Below are 17,264 nucleotides of genomic sequence, written 5' to 3' on the forward strand. Positions count from 1 at the left end.
TTTTTCAACCTAAAATCAGAATAAAAGAATCAATATTTCCTTTTGCCTTTTTTTTTCTCAAATATTATTCAAACAATCAAGGCATGTACTTTTATTCTTGCTGCATGCCATTAACAAAGAATCAATCATAAACAAAGAAACACCCCAAATATCACAATAATTTTAAACATTGATGCACGCAGATGTCAACTACCTTAGTCGGTAAAGTCATGAGAGGTAGTGCTCATACCCTGGGTTCAAACCCGTCAGGATCAAAATCGCCCAACCAAAAAAATGAATAATTGATGCATCCTAGAAAATACAAATTGAAAATTGAACCATAATCATCATTTATGAACATTAAATTAATCAAAGATGGAAGAATCTTTACCTTAGACTTTTAATCAAAAAGTGTCAAAATCTGATCTTTACATTAGTAATTAAGACTTTAAGAGGGAAAAAAACGTCAGCAGCAGGACTTGAACCTGCGCGGGCAGAGCCCAACAGATTTCAAGTCTGTCTCCTTAACCACTCGGACATACTGACTTTGTTGAGTAGGGATCCCCACCATTTTCTTTTCTTTCCCTTTTATCTATAACTAGTTGTTGCTCTGCGCCCTATCGGGCGCAGTGCCCCAATTTGGTCGAGATTGTTGGTTTGCCCACTGGGTAATACCGTAGAGCAAATGGGATAATTAAGGTTAACATTCACACTGATTTGTGCGGCAAACGGGATAGCACTATTGTGTACAACATACCCCATGTTAACCGAGTGTTAAATAGTTCCTAGACCGGTCTTTCATTTGGGTTAAAAATTTATATGACCCTAAAAGCAGATATCACGGGGAAAATTGTCATTGCGATTGAAGCTTGCATAGTGCATGTTATGGTTAAAAGCAAATGATCTAGGAAAAGGATGTGTGAGATCTCACAAGTGTCTTAGCCTAAGAGACCGGTTATTTAAAACGGTTTCTTTGGTAACATCAACGAAACCGGTCGTCACCAAAAACTGGTTTCTTTGATCATAGACCAATTATTGGCCAAAACCGGTTTCTTTGATCCTATCTTTGAAACCAGTTGTGGACAAAAAACCGGCCTCTTAAATTCTATTTAAAAAAAATTACAATTCGAGAAAGGAACGACTTCCATAATTTTAATCAAAAATTACAATTATTATAATATTACGATTATCAAATTACATCATCCATCAACTTTCAAAATCAACCAATCTTAAAGTTATATTCGGATATCATACAAACTAATCCGGGATTATAAATGCAGTAAATCTAACGAAATTATAACTCTCGGAAGTTAACTTTGTAGCTCTAATCTGTACCTAAACTCGAATTCATCAAGGCTCGCTCCCTGCACGTAGGAAAAATAACAACCAGTAAAAACTGAATTAATGTAGAATGAAGGTTCACCAACAGAACATTGATACTTGTATGAAGGTGTAAATTGCTCAGAAAACAAGAGTATACAAACCATGAATATATAAGATCATACTAAATGTTACAAAGACCATGTAATGTAATTGCTATCTTGTAGGAATAAGACCAATATATACTATGTAAATAATTGCAGCAAAGCAAGAGGCCTGATCACAATTGAGAGAAAATGTTCTTTACCATATCTTTGAACAACAATAGTTTGCTGCAATTCAAAATCAGATTGCCCAAGCACATATACATAATCAAAATTATTATTGATAGAGAACCATATAGTTTGTTGCACAAACTAAATAATAATTCATTTGCGGATAAATATGTTTTATCATATCAATGATAGAGAACCATATAGTTTGAAAGAAAATTAAATTTTGACAGCTATCCAAATATCCAAAATATATTTGACATTGATGTCGAGTATATAATCATATAGTGATGTTTTTAAACATCATATACGTGGTAGGAAGGTAATGATGATAATTGAAATGTGATCATGACATTGACTGAATGGGACGTTCACTATATGATTATATACTTGACAACCAACATTACTGTGTTTGGGCATTTATTAAGACTGGTTGACTGTGGATTATTGTTAAGCATTTCTGAGGATGACTACATCAAATCTTAAGCATTCAAAAATTCTGTTAAAAGTTCCTGCCAAGTATACTTATGACCCGCTAAACTGACAGAAATTGACCAGAACTTGTGGGGTAGCCTGGAAACAAATCCAACCTACTTGTAAAATCCCTGAAGATGATCACAATGTTGATAGTCTACTAAAAGTAGCAATAGTCTACTTGTGGGGTAGCCTGGAAACACCTCTGGTTTTTTTTAACGACAGTACAATAAGTGATAAGGAATCAAATGGTGGAGGTGAGTATAAGGTGGAATAAATCAAGGGAGGGAACTCAGAAAAGAATATAAAAGAAATGAGATACAACAAAGAATTCAGGACATAGAACAAACAAATTCAAGATACGATGTCTCCGAAACATTTGAAACAAATTAAGTTGCGAATAAGAAGCCTTAAAAATCACTATGCATCATTATGCAGCTAAAATTGCTCCTAATGTCATCCTAATTTGTGACAGGTGAGATGCCCTTGTTGGTGTCTTTGGTTAATGAGACAACACTGTTAGTGGAAAAGTACAGTTTAATGTAAAGGGAGTCCTGTTTTTGTTCAAGGCAACACTAAACAAGAGAGCAAAATTTAGGGACCTTTAAATTAGCTTGGTATGCGACTGGGCCATTGCTGACATGGGGGATGGGTCCTAAAACGGGACTCAAACAATAATTAGCAGCGGTAATTCAACATGAGTAAAGTGAGTGCAAAAAAACACAAAGGAAAACAAAATTAAGATGGCGTACTGAATACATGGCTGTCGCCGTAGTCGTCTTTGCCATAGCCATCACAACAACTCCTATGTAAAATAACAAGAATTAGATCAAGAAATAGATATAGCTGGTCTGCTCTAAGTCATCAAGCCTACTCTATCGAACAACCGAAGATAAAAAATTCCCTCCCAAGAGAAGAATTACAAACCGCTTGTCTGCGCGTGTTTGTGGAGTTAAACGCGGAAATAATGAAATCAACAAAATTGGGGGGCTGAATAAACGACGAAACCAAATTTCATAATTAGCATTAGACGCAAATAATTAACCATGCGTAACAACGAAATGAATAAACAACAAAATCAAACTGGAATATCAGTATAATACCCAAACAATAAAGATATCAAACTGAATAAACAATAATGGAAATCAAAATAGCTTTTAATAAAAAGGAGAAAATACCTTTGAGAGATTTTCATTAGAGTTGCTAGCTTTGTCCATAACAAGGTGTTTGAGCTTATGCTCCCTCTTCTCAAGCTTAGCTATCAAAGTGAAATATCAGTATAATACCCAAACAATAAAGATATCAAACTGAATAAACAAGAATGGAAATCAAAATCGCTTTTATTAAAAAGGAGAAAATACCTTCGAGAGATTTTTCATTAGAGTTGCTAGCTTTGTTGAGGAAGCTGGAGAGGTCCATAACAAAGTGTTTGAGCTGATGCTCCCTCTTCTCAAACTTAGCTGGTGGGTTGATTAGGCAGGGTTAGTAAAATGGTCTTTTAAGTGCATAATAAAAAATGCTTCTAGGTACTGAAATGCAATCTGACAATGACTCCATTAACTCCTAAGGAAACAATCTCATGAAACGATTGTTGCAAAGGTGTGAGTGGGAGTGTGAGAGTAACAGAGGGCAAAGATGCCACAGTGGAAACCAGGGGACTGGAAATATTGTTGGCCTATGTCCGCAAATTAACAGGATGTTGTCGCAGGAATAGAAGAAAGGCGTCAATGGAAATAACAATCCAATTATAAAGGCACCTAAACAAACCAGTCTAAATTAGGCTAATGAAATTAGCACCAATTTTTCAGGCAATGCTAATGCAACTGCGATTGTGAACCTCAAAGTGGCGCCAAGCTCAAATCATGGCCAGCCCTATAGCTGCACCGAAACAGCAATGCTCGGCGCCTCTAAATTCAAACCGAGAGAACCATATCGAAATAATATTCATCACGAAGAAGGGAAAACTTAACAACTGACTGTAAACCAGGCGCAAAAGTATAAACCAACACCGACTTCATCAGCAGTAGCAAGTCGCTGATTAACGGCTTGAAGACAATTTTGACCCAAAAAAATTATAGTGTCAAGACAATTTTAGGCCATCAGCAATAGCAAGTCGCTGATTAACGGCTTATTCCTATCCCTAGTTTTAAAAATAATATCATAGTATATGTGTTATAGATACACATTAAAGCGGCTTATCCTTGAACATGTCAGAAACACCAATAGTAATCACCGCATCAGGAGTTTTAGTGCCGCCCCCAAAGACCCAATAACCCTCCCATCCATCGAGAGCTCTTCAAGCACGCCCCCTCCCGATCCCCAAACTAATATTCAGCGACACCAAACGTTCTTATCATCCCTCAAGGCAAAGCAAACTCCATCAACACCCCGATATCCCTCCACAATTAAAATCTATTTACTACATAAGCCATAGGATTAGTAACAGAAAGGGCAAAAGATAAGGAAGCAATATGGAAGAGAGACATGATGAGTTCAACAAAAGTTCGATGTAAAATTCAAACTATACAACAAACCATTCAATTGACTTCCTCGTATCGCCATACCTAAGTAGGTTGTCGCAAATTGGAGCTTCATACTGTCTTTAGAGACCATGAAAGGGACATTCAGTATTCCTGCATTGCCACTTGAAACAAAGGACGCATTAACAGTCCGCTTCACAAAGTTCAATCACAATAAAGTCGGTTAATAAAAAATTAAAGCACATTAACAAATTAAATTAAAACAACATTACCAAAAACAGTAAGAATTATCCAAAGCTACTTCTCTTCACAGATTTGATATTAGCAAAAGGAGCCAAATCAACCTACAACAAAAACAACTGAAAACATCACAAGTCGAAGCTCGGGCTCAAGATATTTCAAGTAGACAAGCATATGTAAACAAATTAAGACAATCAGCGAGCATAAGGAAAGACCTTCTTGGCCGGGTTGATAGCTGCAATGTCTAGAACCATAGGGAAAGAACTCATAAAGCTGCGAGTATAAGGAAAGACTTCATAAAGAAACAAAATTAAAACTCAGTAAATCAAATAAAATAGTCAAAACACACATCTCCAACAACATATATGAGGAATTGATAACTGAACTGACAAATTTATGATTGAATATACCAACACAAAAATCGTCAGGGAGGCTAAAGGGCGTAACTAAGTAACAAGCTTACAAATGAGAGTATCTATAAGGAAAGCCAGCATAAAAAATGCCAATCCCAAAACGAGAATCTGCAAACATCAGCAACAATATCCATAACACTAATTATAACCGCATTTAAAAAAACAAAGAGATCAGAAATATCAAAATCACAAAATCCACATTAACAAAAACAATACATGGCCGCTAAATCACTAACCTTTTAGGAGAACTAAACACATCTCCAGGTCCAAGCTCGTGCCCACAACTCTAGTCCCACAAAATAACCATTTCAGAAATTGGCGCAATAAATAGACAAATGAACATATGAACAAAGAGTGAACAGATGAACAGACGAACAAGCTTGTTCATTTCTGAATCGGCGGAATAAATACAGATAACCATTTCAGAGTTTCCACACCTCTAACCCCACAGAATAACCATTTCAGAAATGGACACGATTTCATAAATGGTTATTTCATAGTGCACAGATAAACAAGAAGTTGTGGGCACGATTTCTGAACTTGAGCAATAAATAGACAAAATGAAGAACCGCACCCTAAAATTTAACAGGGCACAAACAGAAAACAAAGAGTAAACTAATTAACCACAGAATAAGAAAATCAATAAACCCAGAAAACAAACCAATCGTCGTCATCATCAGCATCACTGCATCGTCATCATGCCAGTTCATCATCGTGATTGACTGTGATGGTGTTGAAGGGGAACAGAACACTGAGATGGGGCTATGGAGTAAAAGGATTGAAGAGGGTTTTTTAGAGGGAGATGGATGGAAATAAGCGGATGATACTTTTGGATGACCTAAATTTGTGGATGAGAGTATATAGCAGAGTTTGGAAGGTGGAGATTAAGGGTGGAAATCCAACGACAGAGGGGGCTTTTGGGCAGAACTATTCATTGCTACAGTTCAATGAACTTCCCATGTTTATAAGAGTAAGGATAATGCAATGTTGAATTATTATTCTTTCTCCGCCTTGTTAGACAACTGATATTAAATCGTCTATATATAATACCGCGAATGGCTTAAAATATACTTCCTCCATTTCATTCATTTATATACATTTGTTTTTTGGACACTATTCATATGTGGGGAGAATCATCGATATATCTTACGATATATAACATAAAAAATAGTCATTTGAGATCATGTTTGAATTGTCTTCCCGACTACATTGTGAATATCAAATTTTTATAATTTTTATTAATACATAACTAAAAATATGAACAAAAGAAAATGAGCATGAATACACGTGTATAAAGCAAATGTATAGAAATGAATGGAATGGAGGAAGTATTGATTAAGGTCATTTTGAGTCACTTTCAATCATTTTCGTTATGGTCAATTACAAATGTCTTGGTTTTAGGTCGAGCCATTTCAGGTCCGTCAACTTTAGGCCAAATCGAGTTGGATCTTGGTCGGGTAATTCGGTTTCAGATCATATTAGGATTACGCACTTTCAAGTCATTTCCGCGTCTCGTTTGAGCCTTATCATTAGCTTTATCAGGCCTAATCAGAATAACTACATACATGGATCACCCTAACTAGTAGAACAACAAAACTCATGACCCAAATTTAAGACAACCATTATTCATCACCGTAAGTCCATAACTCTTACACAAACTTAATACTACAGTACAAATTACATCCGACTTGGCCTGAATTTGAGTCGTTAAGATCACAAGCACAATATAATAACTCTCCCCGAGAATTTTACACTACTACATTTTTAAAACTCAACTCAATACCTATAATTAAGTGTTTAGGCCGACATAACTTCTTACTCGTTAATCTAAACACTTGCGAATCGCGATCGCAAGTAGTGGTGTTCAAATTTGGGCTTGGGCCGGGCTCACGTTTAATTTTTGGCCCACGCATAAGCGGGTTAGTGGGTTCGGGATGGGTTAGTGGGCTGGGCCTTTGTATTTTTCTTAAAATGTCTTGTTCGTATCCACTTTCTAGCGGACGGGATAGGCCAAATTCAATGAACGGGACGACCCATAAACAGCTCTAATCGCAACTTACTCCCAATGTGAGCCACTTAACCAATTCCTCAAAACTATTGCAAGAACTACCACCAAATCTAGTAGCAATCCTAGCCATGTTCTTCAATTCCAAAGCCCTAACCCTAATTTTTTCCCCAATTTCACCTTCCATCATCTCCCTCACTACAATTTCAACCCGAGTTCTCTTCACATCACCATCTTCATCCCCAATTTCCATCCCAATTCCCCATTCTTCAAACGCATACGCACAATTCGTCGATTGATCAGCAAAAAACGGCCAACAAATCACCGGAATCCCTTCTCCGACGCTTTCAAGCGTCGAATTCCATCCACAATGCGTCAGAAAAACCGCTATCGACGGATGTTTTACCACCGTTTCTTGCCGACACCATCGCGCAATCATCCCTCTTTCTTTGATTTCATCCATGAATTCCTTCGATAAAACCCTAGTTTCGCCATTGACGAGATCTTCACGAATTATCCAGAGAAAATATTGATTACTATTCGCTAATCCCCATGCAAATTCCGTTAATTGATCATACGTTAATGTCGCTAAACTTCCATAATTAACATAAATCACTGATTTTGGACTTCTTTGATCTAACCAATTTAAGCAATTTGAGTCTTCTGTAAATAAATTTGATCTGAATTGTTGAATTTGAGGCTGTTGATCGCAGAGTAACGGTAACGGACCGATAGTGACTAAATTTGGTATCTTGGATTTGATTTGTTGTAGTGCATTGTATTCTAAATCGTCGAATGTGTTGAGGATTAGAGTTCTGGAATCGACAGCGTTTTCTGCTGAAACTATGTTGTAGTTGATGAACATCATTTCGTCTTCGTCTGATCTTATGAATGAGGGAAGGTGCTTTAGCTTAGCTCCTTTGAATAGTCCCGGAATCCAGTCGACCGGTGTGTCGAGAATTCCATTGTTGACGTTTTTACCTGACAATTGATCGGCAGTAAATGAGTTTCTGGAAGTTGTAAACCACGATTATATATTCATGTTTTTAATGTGTAAATGTATTAACTCAATACTTTCTAATAAAGCTCATATTTTTTAACATAAAGCTCAGATTCTACACCGTACAACATATACAACTGGTTGTATAGTCCATGAATTGGATGTAAACCGTTTCACATTTTGATCGCCTTGATCGATTTCTAAGACTTCAGTATATACAAAGTACTTGATTATCGTTAGCCTTAAAGTCTAACGATTAGAGAGGAGATATGATCGGAGAGAATGTTACCTGATAAAGGGAAAAGGCCTTTGTTGACGAGTTCATTGTAATGCAAGTACCCAAGCACAGCGCAAGCACTCGCAGTATGAAAAGGGAAAACTCGAATGTCAAACTCTTTAACGACTTCAAAAGCGAAGTTAAGCTGAGCATCTAAGATTACACTCGTAATAGGAGGTTTATCCGAGGAAGCAAGAAGTTTTCGTAGAAGAGACCTAAGCGCGTTCTTAGGCTCTTCTCCTGATGCCATTGCACGACACAAATCAGGGTGTTCTTTCGCTCCACGCTTGTTATCCTTAGGCAATCCGTCTGGTATTGTTTCGAAATAAAACCCATTAATGCCATGAATAAAGGGCGAGTCTTGGCCACGCGAAATTGCTTGTTGGTCGAAATTGAACTCTGTATGGACAAAGGTTATTAGAAAGCCTTTAGAATGGAGGAGCTTGGCTAAGTTAGTCATCGGGTTTATGTGGCCTTGCGCCGGAGCTGGAAAACAGACAACATGGTGCTGTTTAGGCTCCATTATTGCTATACCTAGTACTTTGAGAATATGGTCTATGAGTACTATGAGTAAAACAGAGTATTTTTATATGTAAAAGTGTGGACACCATGAATTAATTGATAAGGTTTGATTGATTGTTTGAAAGTTAGTCAAAATTGAGGGTCTTTGTTACTTGCTGTGCAAGTATTTATTTCATAATGTTTTTTTTAACTAGCAGCCGTAGAAAAGTCGAAAAGTGAGTTGTTTTTTTTGTAATTGTCTTTTCTAACTCGGTTATTTTGTATTGTTCGCATATTGTCTTCGAACCATTTGCTCCGTTTGTAGGCTCATCTCAAACCGTGGCCATATAAAACTTGGATAGTCGGATGAAAACAGTTAATCTCCCTTAAGACAGAGGTATTCGTTTTATAGCTAAAACGGGTCAAGTATTACATTGGTTAGATAGATGAGATAAAGTTTTATTATTTCCGAAATACTTAACCACAAGTTTGTGAACTTGTGATCATTCATTTACAAAACAAACACAAACACATAAATGAATACATTATTCCAATATTTAACTTCTATACATATAGAATTATTATATAAGATCGGTGTATAATGATATATTAAAACACTTTATTTACTGATAGTAATAAATAAGTTTTTGACCAATTACAGGATTATCATGGCCTGAAAGACAGTCTTATCCTATAACATAATCTAGTCTTTTAGACTAATTTCATTTACCAACTTGTTGAAATTCTTGTAAGAAGAACCACCAGGTTTAGCAGCATCCTCAGCCTTACACTTCCACTCTTTTGCCCTTCTTCTCATCTCCATCCCCTCACTCTCCTCCATCAACACTCTCACCATCCTCTCCACCGCCGTTCTCTTCACATCGCTCTCGATCTCCATCCCAATCCCCCAGTCGACACAACTATATCGACAATTAGTCTGTTGCTCCGCGAAAAAGGGCCAACATAACATTGGTACCCCTCCACAGATACTCTCCAGAGTCGAGTTCCATCCACTGTGAGTCAAAAACCCTCCTATCGACTCGTGTTTAAGCACTTCCTTTTGAGGACACCAACTAGCCAACATTCCTCTATCTTTCGTCTCGACGACAAATTCTTTAGGCAAAGTTATAGAAGAATTCCCCATAACAATATCTGGCCTAATTACCCATAGAAAATATTTCTTACTATTTGCAAGTCCCCATGCAAATTCGACGAATTCTTCTTGTGACATTACCGTAATACTCCCAAAATTTACGTAAACAACTGAATTCGGTTCTTTGGAATCTAACCATTCCATGCATTCGGGTTGTTCTTTCCATAAACTCGAACAAATTGACCTAATCGCGGAATTATTAACATCCGGGATTAATTGATCAAGGAGGAGGTCTATGGATCCGACAGAATAAATTGGAGGGAATTGTTCCATGGTCGATAGGGTATTTAGGACGTCTTCTTCTAATGCTTCGAAAGTGTTTAGGAAAATCGCGGTAGCTTGAGACGATATTTGGACTGCCTTTTGCATGTAGTTGAGCATGTAGTCATCTGGATCAGTTGTTCTTATGAAGGTTGGGAGATCCTTTAGTCGGACGTTCCTTAATCCTTGTAGTTCTACTTGGGTGTCTAAGTAGCCGTTTGTAAGATAGGTTGCATCTGGTGATATACATTTGAAATAAATTCATTACTTTTGAATAAAATAGACGTCATAGTATAAAATAAAGCAAAATGACTCGTTACTGGCTTACTGCAATCCAATCCAATCTTCCGATTGGACAATATTTTGACCAAATTTTTTCTATCTGTATGGAATTATTTCTGTTGAAAATACTTATATAAGTTTATGAAAGATTTTTTAATATCAAATATGCGCAAACATGTTAATATCATATTATTGTACATTTTCATAGTTTTTAATGTATCTATGGTCAAATTTAATAAAAAAATAAAATAAATAACCTTAAAAAGTCAAATGGAAATATTAGATTAGATTAAAGGAAGTATTACACATTCTAAAAATGTTAGAAAATTTTCATTTAATCGATTTTGTACGCATAATATCAACCGACGATTCAATCACACATTCTAAAAATGTTGAAAAATTTCATTTATTTTAAAAAGGTACAGTACTACTATGTATGTCAATAGAAAGGACCACCTTTTTTTCTGGTTGCTATATTGATTCATCATTCATTTAGCTTCTTATACGATGTACCCAGTACACGGTACATCCGATCATATGCATGCATGCATTTATGCGATGTAAACAGTTAGGTAGACAGTTATGCGATGCAAATAGTTACGCCCATTCTTTTGAACGTAATTTCAGCTTAGTTCTATTCAATTCAGTTCATCTTTTCACAAGTTAAATCTTAGTCTCTTTTCTTTTCATCGGGAGATAACTAAACTGAACTTATGGAACTGAATTGAACTGAACTCAATGAAGATAATATGAAACTGAAGTAATAGTTGATATGTAAAAAGATAACTAAATTGAGCTGAATAGAGTTGAACTGAACTGAAACAAGCTGAAATTAAGTCCAAAAGAACACAGTCTTACTTCAGTTCAGTTCAGTTCAGTTTAGTTTCATTAAGTTCAGTTCAGTTTAGTTTTGCTTATTTCAACCGAAAAGAACGTACAAAACCAGTATAACCCTACCATAGCCGAAATAAGGAAAAGAGTGCTAAAATTTGGGATTTTAGATTTTTAGTTAAATAATAAGTGTCTTAATTATATTCAAATCTAATAATGTAGACAGTCTATGTGTCATTTTTTAGAGTAGTTATTGCATTAGGCAGTCGTATACTGTGAGACGATCCCTTTTTGTGTAAAAAATTAACTCATATTAGCGCTAAATGAATACTTTTTATACAAAAATACATGTTAGTATAAAGCCGTCTTACTTTATAATTTGTGCTAACTTTATTACTCCGTATGATGTAGCCCAATTATTTTTAGTTCATGAGAGTGTAAATTTCCATACTTGATCAATCTCCATACATATGCTATTAGATTATTCAATTAGACTTGCGATGACTTTACACACTTGATATATTCATTTCTACTTGTTAAATAACGTGTTCTTTTGAAATGCACTTTTTTAAAATTAGATTTTAATCCCTTTTGAAATACACTTTTTTAAAATTATCCCCTTTTAAATTTTTTTGCTAAAATCACTCTCTTAAGTTGCATTTTTACCTAAAATTGCTTAGAACTCTAAATTAGGTGACTTATTTCGTCTTTTTTTTAAACTTATTTTATTTGTGGCTTAGTCAATTCATACTTTGAAAAATATATATATATATGTAGACAAATTGAGGGAGATAATTTACATAATTTGGGCTTTTTAAGCAATTTTACGTAACAATAATGCAATTTAAGGGAGTAACATTAGTTAAAAATCAACTTAAGGGAGTAATTTTAAGATAAAAAAAAAATTAAAAGGGAGTAATTTTAAAAGTGAATTTTAATAGGGAGTAAAATCTAAATAACTCTACTCTTTATGTCCCAAAGTGTCAATCATCTGTTTACCATTTCTATCTTCTATTAAAGACATCCCCCTTATACTAAAAGAATAATACTTCTCCAAACTTTTTCCGCCTAAATGAATTTGGATATAATTGGACTGTAATTGGGATTTTATTATATCATATCTGTTATTGGGCTTTCATTATATTATATTTACATCTGGATTATACTATACTGAACTTTTCCTTTCCACCGTTAATACAAAATATTAATAATAATAAATTTACAATTAAATTTTAAATTGAGTTAAATATTAGTTTTATTATTATTTTCTTTAATGTTTCTATCTAAAATACCGCGCTATACCAGTTCTATCTAATCCAATGTAAGCAAATGATTAAAAACGTAACAAATTATAACAATGCAATTTTCGACGAAGTTTCATCAAAGTAGTAAGCAACTTGTTTACCTAAGAGGGGAACAAGTCCTCTATCAACAAGTGTACGAAAGTGTACATAACCCATGAATCCACAACCACTCATAGTCCAAAACACCACATCCGGTATTCCAACCTCTTGAGCCACCTCGACCGCGAAGTACAAGGCACCATCCGAGACAATGCAAGTGACGGGTGGACCATCCTCATTGAGCCTAGCAATTAGGTCACGGAACGAGTCATGACAAGTCGAGTTCATGGACCGACAAAGGGTAGGGATATCCTGAGTGGCATCATCATTGGGAGATAGTTGGAGGCCGTCAGAAATCGACTCAAAATGAAAGCCGGGAAGGCCGTCGAGGGAATGTTGGCCTAGGGATTTGAGGAAGCGGTTGTGGTTGTAGATGGTGTTAAGGAAGGTGATGTTGAAGCCTTTGGAATAGAGGAGTTTTGCAAATTGTAGCATGGGTGTTATATGGCCTTGTGCTGGAAATGGGATGCATATTACATGCCCTTTACTACTACCAATGATTTCCATATTGTTTGGGATAATTGTCTTGTGTTGTATTTGGACATGTAAATGTTATATAAATGGGGGAGGGGAGATTGTGAAAGGATAATTATAAGGTCGATATTATTAGGTGGTATTAAGATACGATATCACGTTTTTACAGGTCATTTTGGTATCGCCATTTAAAATGAACCCTACATGTTGTAGCTAGCAGTGAGAAAGTGATACTGAGGTTTGGTACCACTGGTGGTGGTGGGCACTGGTGGCACCAGCTCATTTCTATTCTGAAATAAAATGAAATCATCTAAATCCAATTCTATTAATTGGGCCGGGTTGTTCAGATATTAAACGAGATTTGTTATATTGTAATCAAAATTATTATGTATTTTTTTTTATTGATTTGACTTATTTGTTAACAAAAAAATCTCGTATAAAACTTTTTTATAATAACTAATCCATGTTAATATCAACAAAAATAATAAAAATAAATAATCAATATGGTGCCATATACCAAACCCTATGAATGTATTTATTAATCCATGTTAATATCAACTATCAAAGGAATTATTTAAAGACGAGTTCGGCATTTCAGGCATGTTTTTAATGAAAGTAGGCAAATTTGTTTACCCAAAAAAAACAAGAAAGTAGGCAAATTCGGCATGGTTTATATTTTACGCCCTAGTTTGGACATTCAATTATAAAATAACACTACTCGAGCACCTCAATTGAAATTGAATTATTACAACGTGATTGTGCCAAAAATAAGGCATCAATCAATTTATTCAATAACAAACATTAACGTCATGACAGGCGAGTGTCTTTAAGGCACCGAGTATAAAATAACAAATTGTCGTCGAAACTAGTTCAATAACCAAGTATATATATATCCTTGGCCTAGAAGTGGTGGCCTAGGACATTTATTTTGTAACAACATAACTTTGCCTCAAATAGTTTTAATTATTTCATTTATTGTATTTGATCAAGAAAGGCAAGTAGCTTGGTTCTTCAGGAGGCTTAGACAAGTAATTAGCAACAAACTCGCCTAATGTGAATTCTCTATAAACAGGCGGGTTTTGTTCGGATAATAACTCCTTAATCGGGCCATACGTCTTTGGGGATGTGGCAAGACCCGTGAAGAAAAAGGCTGCGGATATCCTTGGCCCGACCCGATTTGATCTCACTCTATGGCACACACTCTTGAATTTGTCATTTGACAATATCTGCAAAATTATCCAAGACATAATATAATAACTTAGCTTATAATATGGACTTACGGAATACATAATTTTTACAAGAAAAATAGATTTGTGAATATTAATAAATCTTATCAACTAGCAATTATTTTGGTCGTGATTATATTGATTTTCTCATCTGACTTTTTAAGGTCAAAGCTTACAAATTTTGACTATAAATAGTACTCCGTATTAAAAAGCTATGAAAAATTACAATAAGATATAAAGTTATTTGCGGCAAAGAAATGTTTCGTAAATTTTTATTTTTATTTAATTTTTACAAAAAATCAATGATGATATACAAGGGTAAAGAAACGGGAACAAAGTGTCACCAAGCTAGAAAAAAACGCAAAAAGTCAAACAAAAACATCAGTTAGCTTTACTGGTAAAGTCATGTAAGGTGTTGCTCATGACTTAGCTAGGTTCATACCCCGTCAGCAACATATTTGTCCTTGTGCCGTTCTAATCAAGTTTGAGTTTCTAACTTTCAAACTCACATACTCTCTCAGTCCCGGTCATTTGTTGTCCTTTGGTTTTTGGCTTTTGCACAAAGACCAAGGAAATGGGAAGGAGGCCAATTACTAATTGACAAGTGGATAAATTGAGTGTGAATGATCAAATTACTCATCAAATTCATTCTTAAAATAGAAAGGACAACAAATGACTGAGACACCCTAAAATCGAAAAAGAACAACAAATGACCGGGATAGAGTGAGTAAAAACTTTAAGTACTTAGACGAACTTGCGAAATTTATGCCTAAAAACAAACCTGAAAGAGATCGCCGATGTTAATAACCAAAGCACCGGGAACAGGCCGAACTTCAACCCATTGATTATCGTAAAGAACTTGAAGGCCACTAAGTTGATCTTGAAGAAGAACAGTTAAGAAAGAACCATCAGTGTGCTTGAGAATGCCTAAGGCCAATTCTGGTTGTGGGCATGCAGGATAATAGTGATACCTACATGCCCAACCCTTGTCACATTCCAATTCTTTCATAATCGACTCGGGTTTTAGACCGAGTGCCTCTAATAATAACTCGAGTATATTGTTTCCTAACTTGAGTACATGCTTGATATGGTCTAATATCTCGTTCCTGTGAAAACGAAGAGGAAAAATGAAACTCAAACATTTTGATTTAGGTAGCGTTTGGAAACCTGGATTTCATGGAATTGAGAATAATCCTTTTTGGGTTTGATATGTACTCTATATTTTATCCCAAATTAATCATGTTCATCAACCAAAAATCTATGTTGATGGTTGATCGATTTAATCATTTTATACCCTAACCTAATGTTACCGCCGTAAATAATTTAAATTTCTCCAGACCTGTTTGTCCGAGTAATTACTTTGTTTTTTAACATCGTTTTTAATAAATGAACTAAAATAAAACTATTTGTATATCTATTTTTTATAATCATTTTATTACCCGGCAAAAATTGTACTCCCCCTGTCTCAATCATTTATTTATCTTTTATACATTCTTTGTGAGAGACATTTAATCAAAAGTGAAGAAATGATTGGGACGTAGGGTATAAGTGTATAAGGATGCATGACGATTATATAAAACAACTTTTAATTACCTTAGTACTCTAACTTTCATATGAAGATATATATCAATTTCGAATGAAACATTATGCAATGAAAGTTTAATAAAGTACCCATATGTCTTGTGATACGTATTTTAATGAAACGTAAAGAATTACGAGTACTTAAGATCGATAAGGTCTTACCTGCAAATTGATGGTAACAATTGAGGATCAAGATGATCAATTTGAGCTTTATTAATTGTCAAAGAATCCCTCCAATCAACAGCTTGAGTCTTATCAAGTTCATACTCACCCATATACACAACTTGTTTACTATCCGTACTATAAAACTCCTTCTTAACCTCAATATCTTGCTCATTCAAATTTCTAACACCTTCAATTGTATTATCCAAAACTTCTAAGGGTATCCCATGATTAATAACTTGAAAAAATCCCCATTTCTCCATCGCATTCTTAATCTCGTTAACTATTCTTTTACGTTCTTCATCCTTGTCTAGTCCTTCGAGATTTATAACAGGAAGCTCGAGTTCTTCTCCCTCGATGCTAGTATTTTGTAGGATTTCTTCTTGAGGTCGAATGAATATCTTAGGAATAGTTCTAATGTCGGAATCTATTAACCCTTTTATACCGGTTTTGGATTTGTTGAATGCCTCAATCTCTTCCTCTCGATCACCATTCGTATACATTTTTTTACGTAAATTTGATGTTTTGATAGATGTAAATATTTTTATTTACGGATGAGAATATAAATGAAATACATTGCTCTAATTTCGAATTTATAATTCCATGCAAATTAATGAAGAACAGCAATTGTTGATTAATTTTAAATATTGTCAATTATGATAAGCATGCAACGTCAATCGGTTAAAGTCGATTTGCCATTGAAATTAAAACAGCAGTAAGTTTTAGAAAATGAGACAATTAGTGACGTAAATATAGTAGGGTTTGCATGCATGCAAAATCAACTACGTACAACTAAGAGCGACCTATCCATTAGAAAAATAAATGTGTAGGGTCTACTAGAATCACTACGTGCATGTATGTGAAAGGATGATATTAAAACTCGGTATTATCTGATTGTGCAATTTCAAACTTATACGGAGTACTCTCGTT

General features: G+C 35.1%; 3 protein-coding genes and 1 non-coding gene across 4 annotated transcripts; all 4 read right to left on the reverse strand.

The window, feature by feature from the left end:
* Positions 1–443: 443 nt before the first annotated feature.
* TRNAS-UGA (transfer RNA serine (anticodon UGA)) lies at positions 444–525 on the reverse strand. Its single transcript has one exon. It is a non-coding gene; the product is annotated as a tRNA-Ser (tRNA).
* Positions 526–6,854: 6,329 nt separating this feature from the next.
* On the reverse strand, positions 6,855–8,983 carry LOC141612548 (7-deoxyloganetin glucosyltransferase-like). Its single transcript, XM_074431360.1, has 2 exons — positions 8,473–8,983; positions 6,855–8,164 (listed from the first exon to the last, which is right to left on the reverse strand). Exons 1-2 carry the CDS (start codon positions 8,981–8,983, stop codon positions 7,224–7,226), a joined length of 1,452 nt encoding a protein of 483 aa, XP_074287461.1. The 3' UTR covers positions 6,855–7,223.
* A 419-nt stretch (positions 8,984–9,402) lies between these two features.
* On the reverse strand, positions 9,403–13,484 carry LOC141610551 (7-deoxyloganetin glucosyltransferase-like). Its single transcript, XM_074428685.1, has 2 exons — positions 12,894–13,484; positions 9,403–10,611 (listed from the first exon to the last, which is right to left on the reverse strand). Exons 1-2 carry the CDS (start codon positions 13,396–13,398, stop codon positions 9,665–9,667), a joined length of 1,452 nt encoding a protein of 483 aa, XP_074284786.1. The 5' UTR covers positions 13,399–13,484; the 3' UTR covers positions 9,403–9,664.
* Positions 13,485–14,066: 582 nt separating this feature from the next.
* Positions 14,067–16,896, reverse strand: LOC141610552 (1-aminocyclopropane-1-carboxylate oxidase homolog 1-like). The gene is made up of 3 exons (XM_074428686.1): positions 16,335–16,896; positions 15,373–15,697; positions 14,067–14,591 (listed from the first exon to the last, which is right to left on the reverse strand). Exons 1-3 carry the CDS (start codon positions 16,835–16,837, stop codon positions 14,334–14,336), a joined length of 1,086 nt encoding a protein of 361 aa, XP_074284787.1. The 5' UTR covers positions 16,838–16,896; the 3' UTR covers positions 14,067–14,333.
* Positions 16,897–17,264: the final 368 nt, after the last annotated feature.

Source organism: Silene latifolia, chromosome 11, assembly GCF_048544455.1.
Source record: "Silene latifolia isolate original U9 population chromosome 11, ASM4854445v1, whole genome shotgun sequence".
NCBI lineage: Eukaryota > Viridiplantae > Streptophyta > Magnoliopsida > Caryophyllales > Caryophyllaceae > Silene > Silene latifolia.

Bases quoted from the DNA above. Each gene is read 5' to 3' on its own strand.
- LOC141612548 (XM_074431360.1), bottom strand. From the start codon at position 8,983: ATGGAGCCTAAACAGCACCATGTTGTCTGTTTTCCAGCTCCGGCGCAA. The intron at 8,165-8,472 runs GTAACATTCTCT...ATCAATTGTCAG, and splicing joins AGGCCTTTTCCCTTTATCAG to GTAAAAACGTCAACAATGGA.
- LOC141610551 (XM_074428685.1), bottom strand. From the start codon at position 13,398: ATGGAAATCATTGGTAGTAGTAAAGGGCATGTAATATGCATCCCATTT. The intron at 10,612-12,893 runs GTAAACAAGTTG...GTATATCACCAG, and splicing joins AGGACTTGTTCCCCTCTTAG to ATGCAACCTATCTTACAAAC.
- LOC141610552 (XM_074428686.1), bottom strand. From the start codon at position 16,837: ATGTATACGAATGGTGATCGAGAGGAAGAGATTGAGGCATTCAACAAA. The intron at 15,698-16,334 runs GTAAGACCTTAT...TCGTTTTCACAG, and splicing joins TTGTTACCATCAATTTGCAG to GAACGAGATATTAGACCATA. The intron at 14,592-15,372 runs GTTTGTTTTTAG...ATAATTTTGCAG, and splicing joins ACATCGGCGATCTCTTTCAG to ATATTGTCAAATGACAAATT.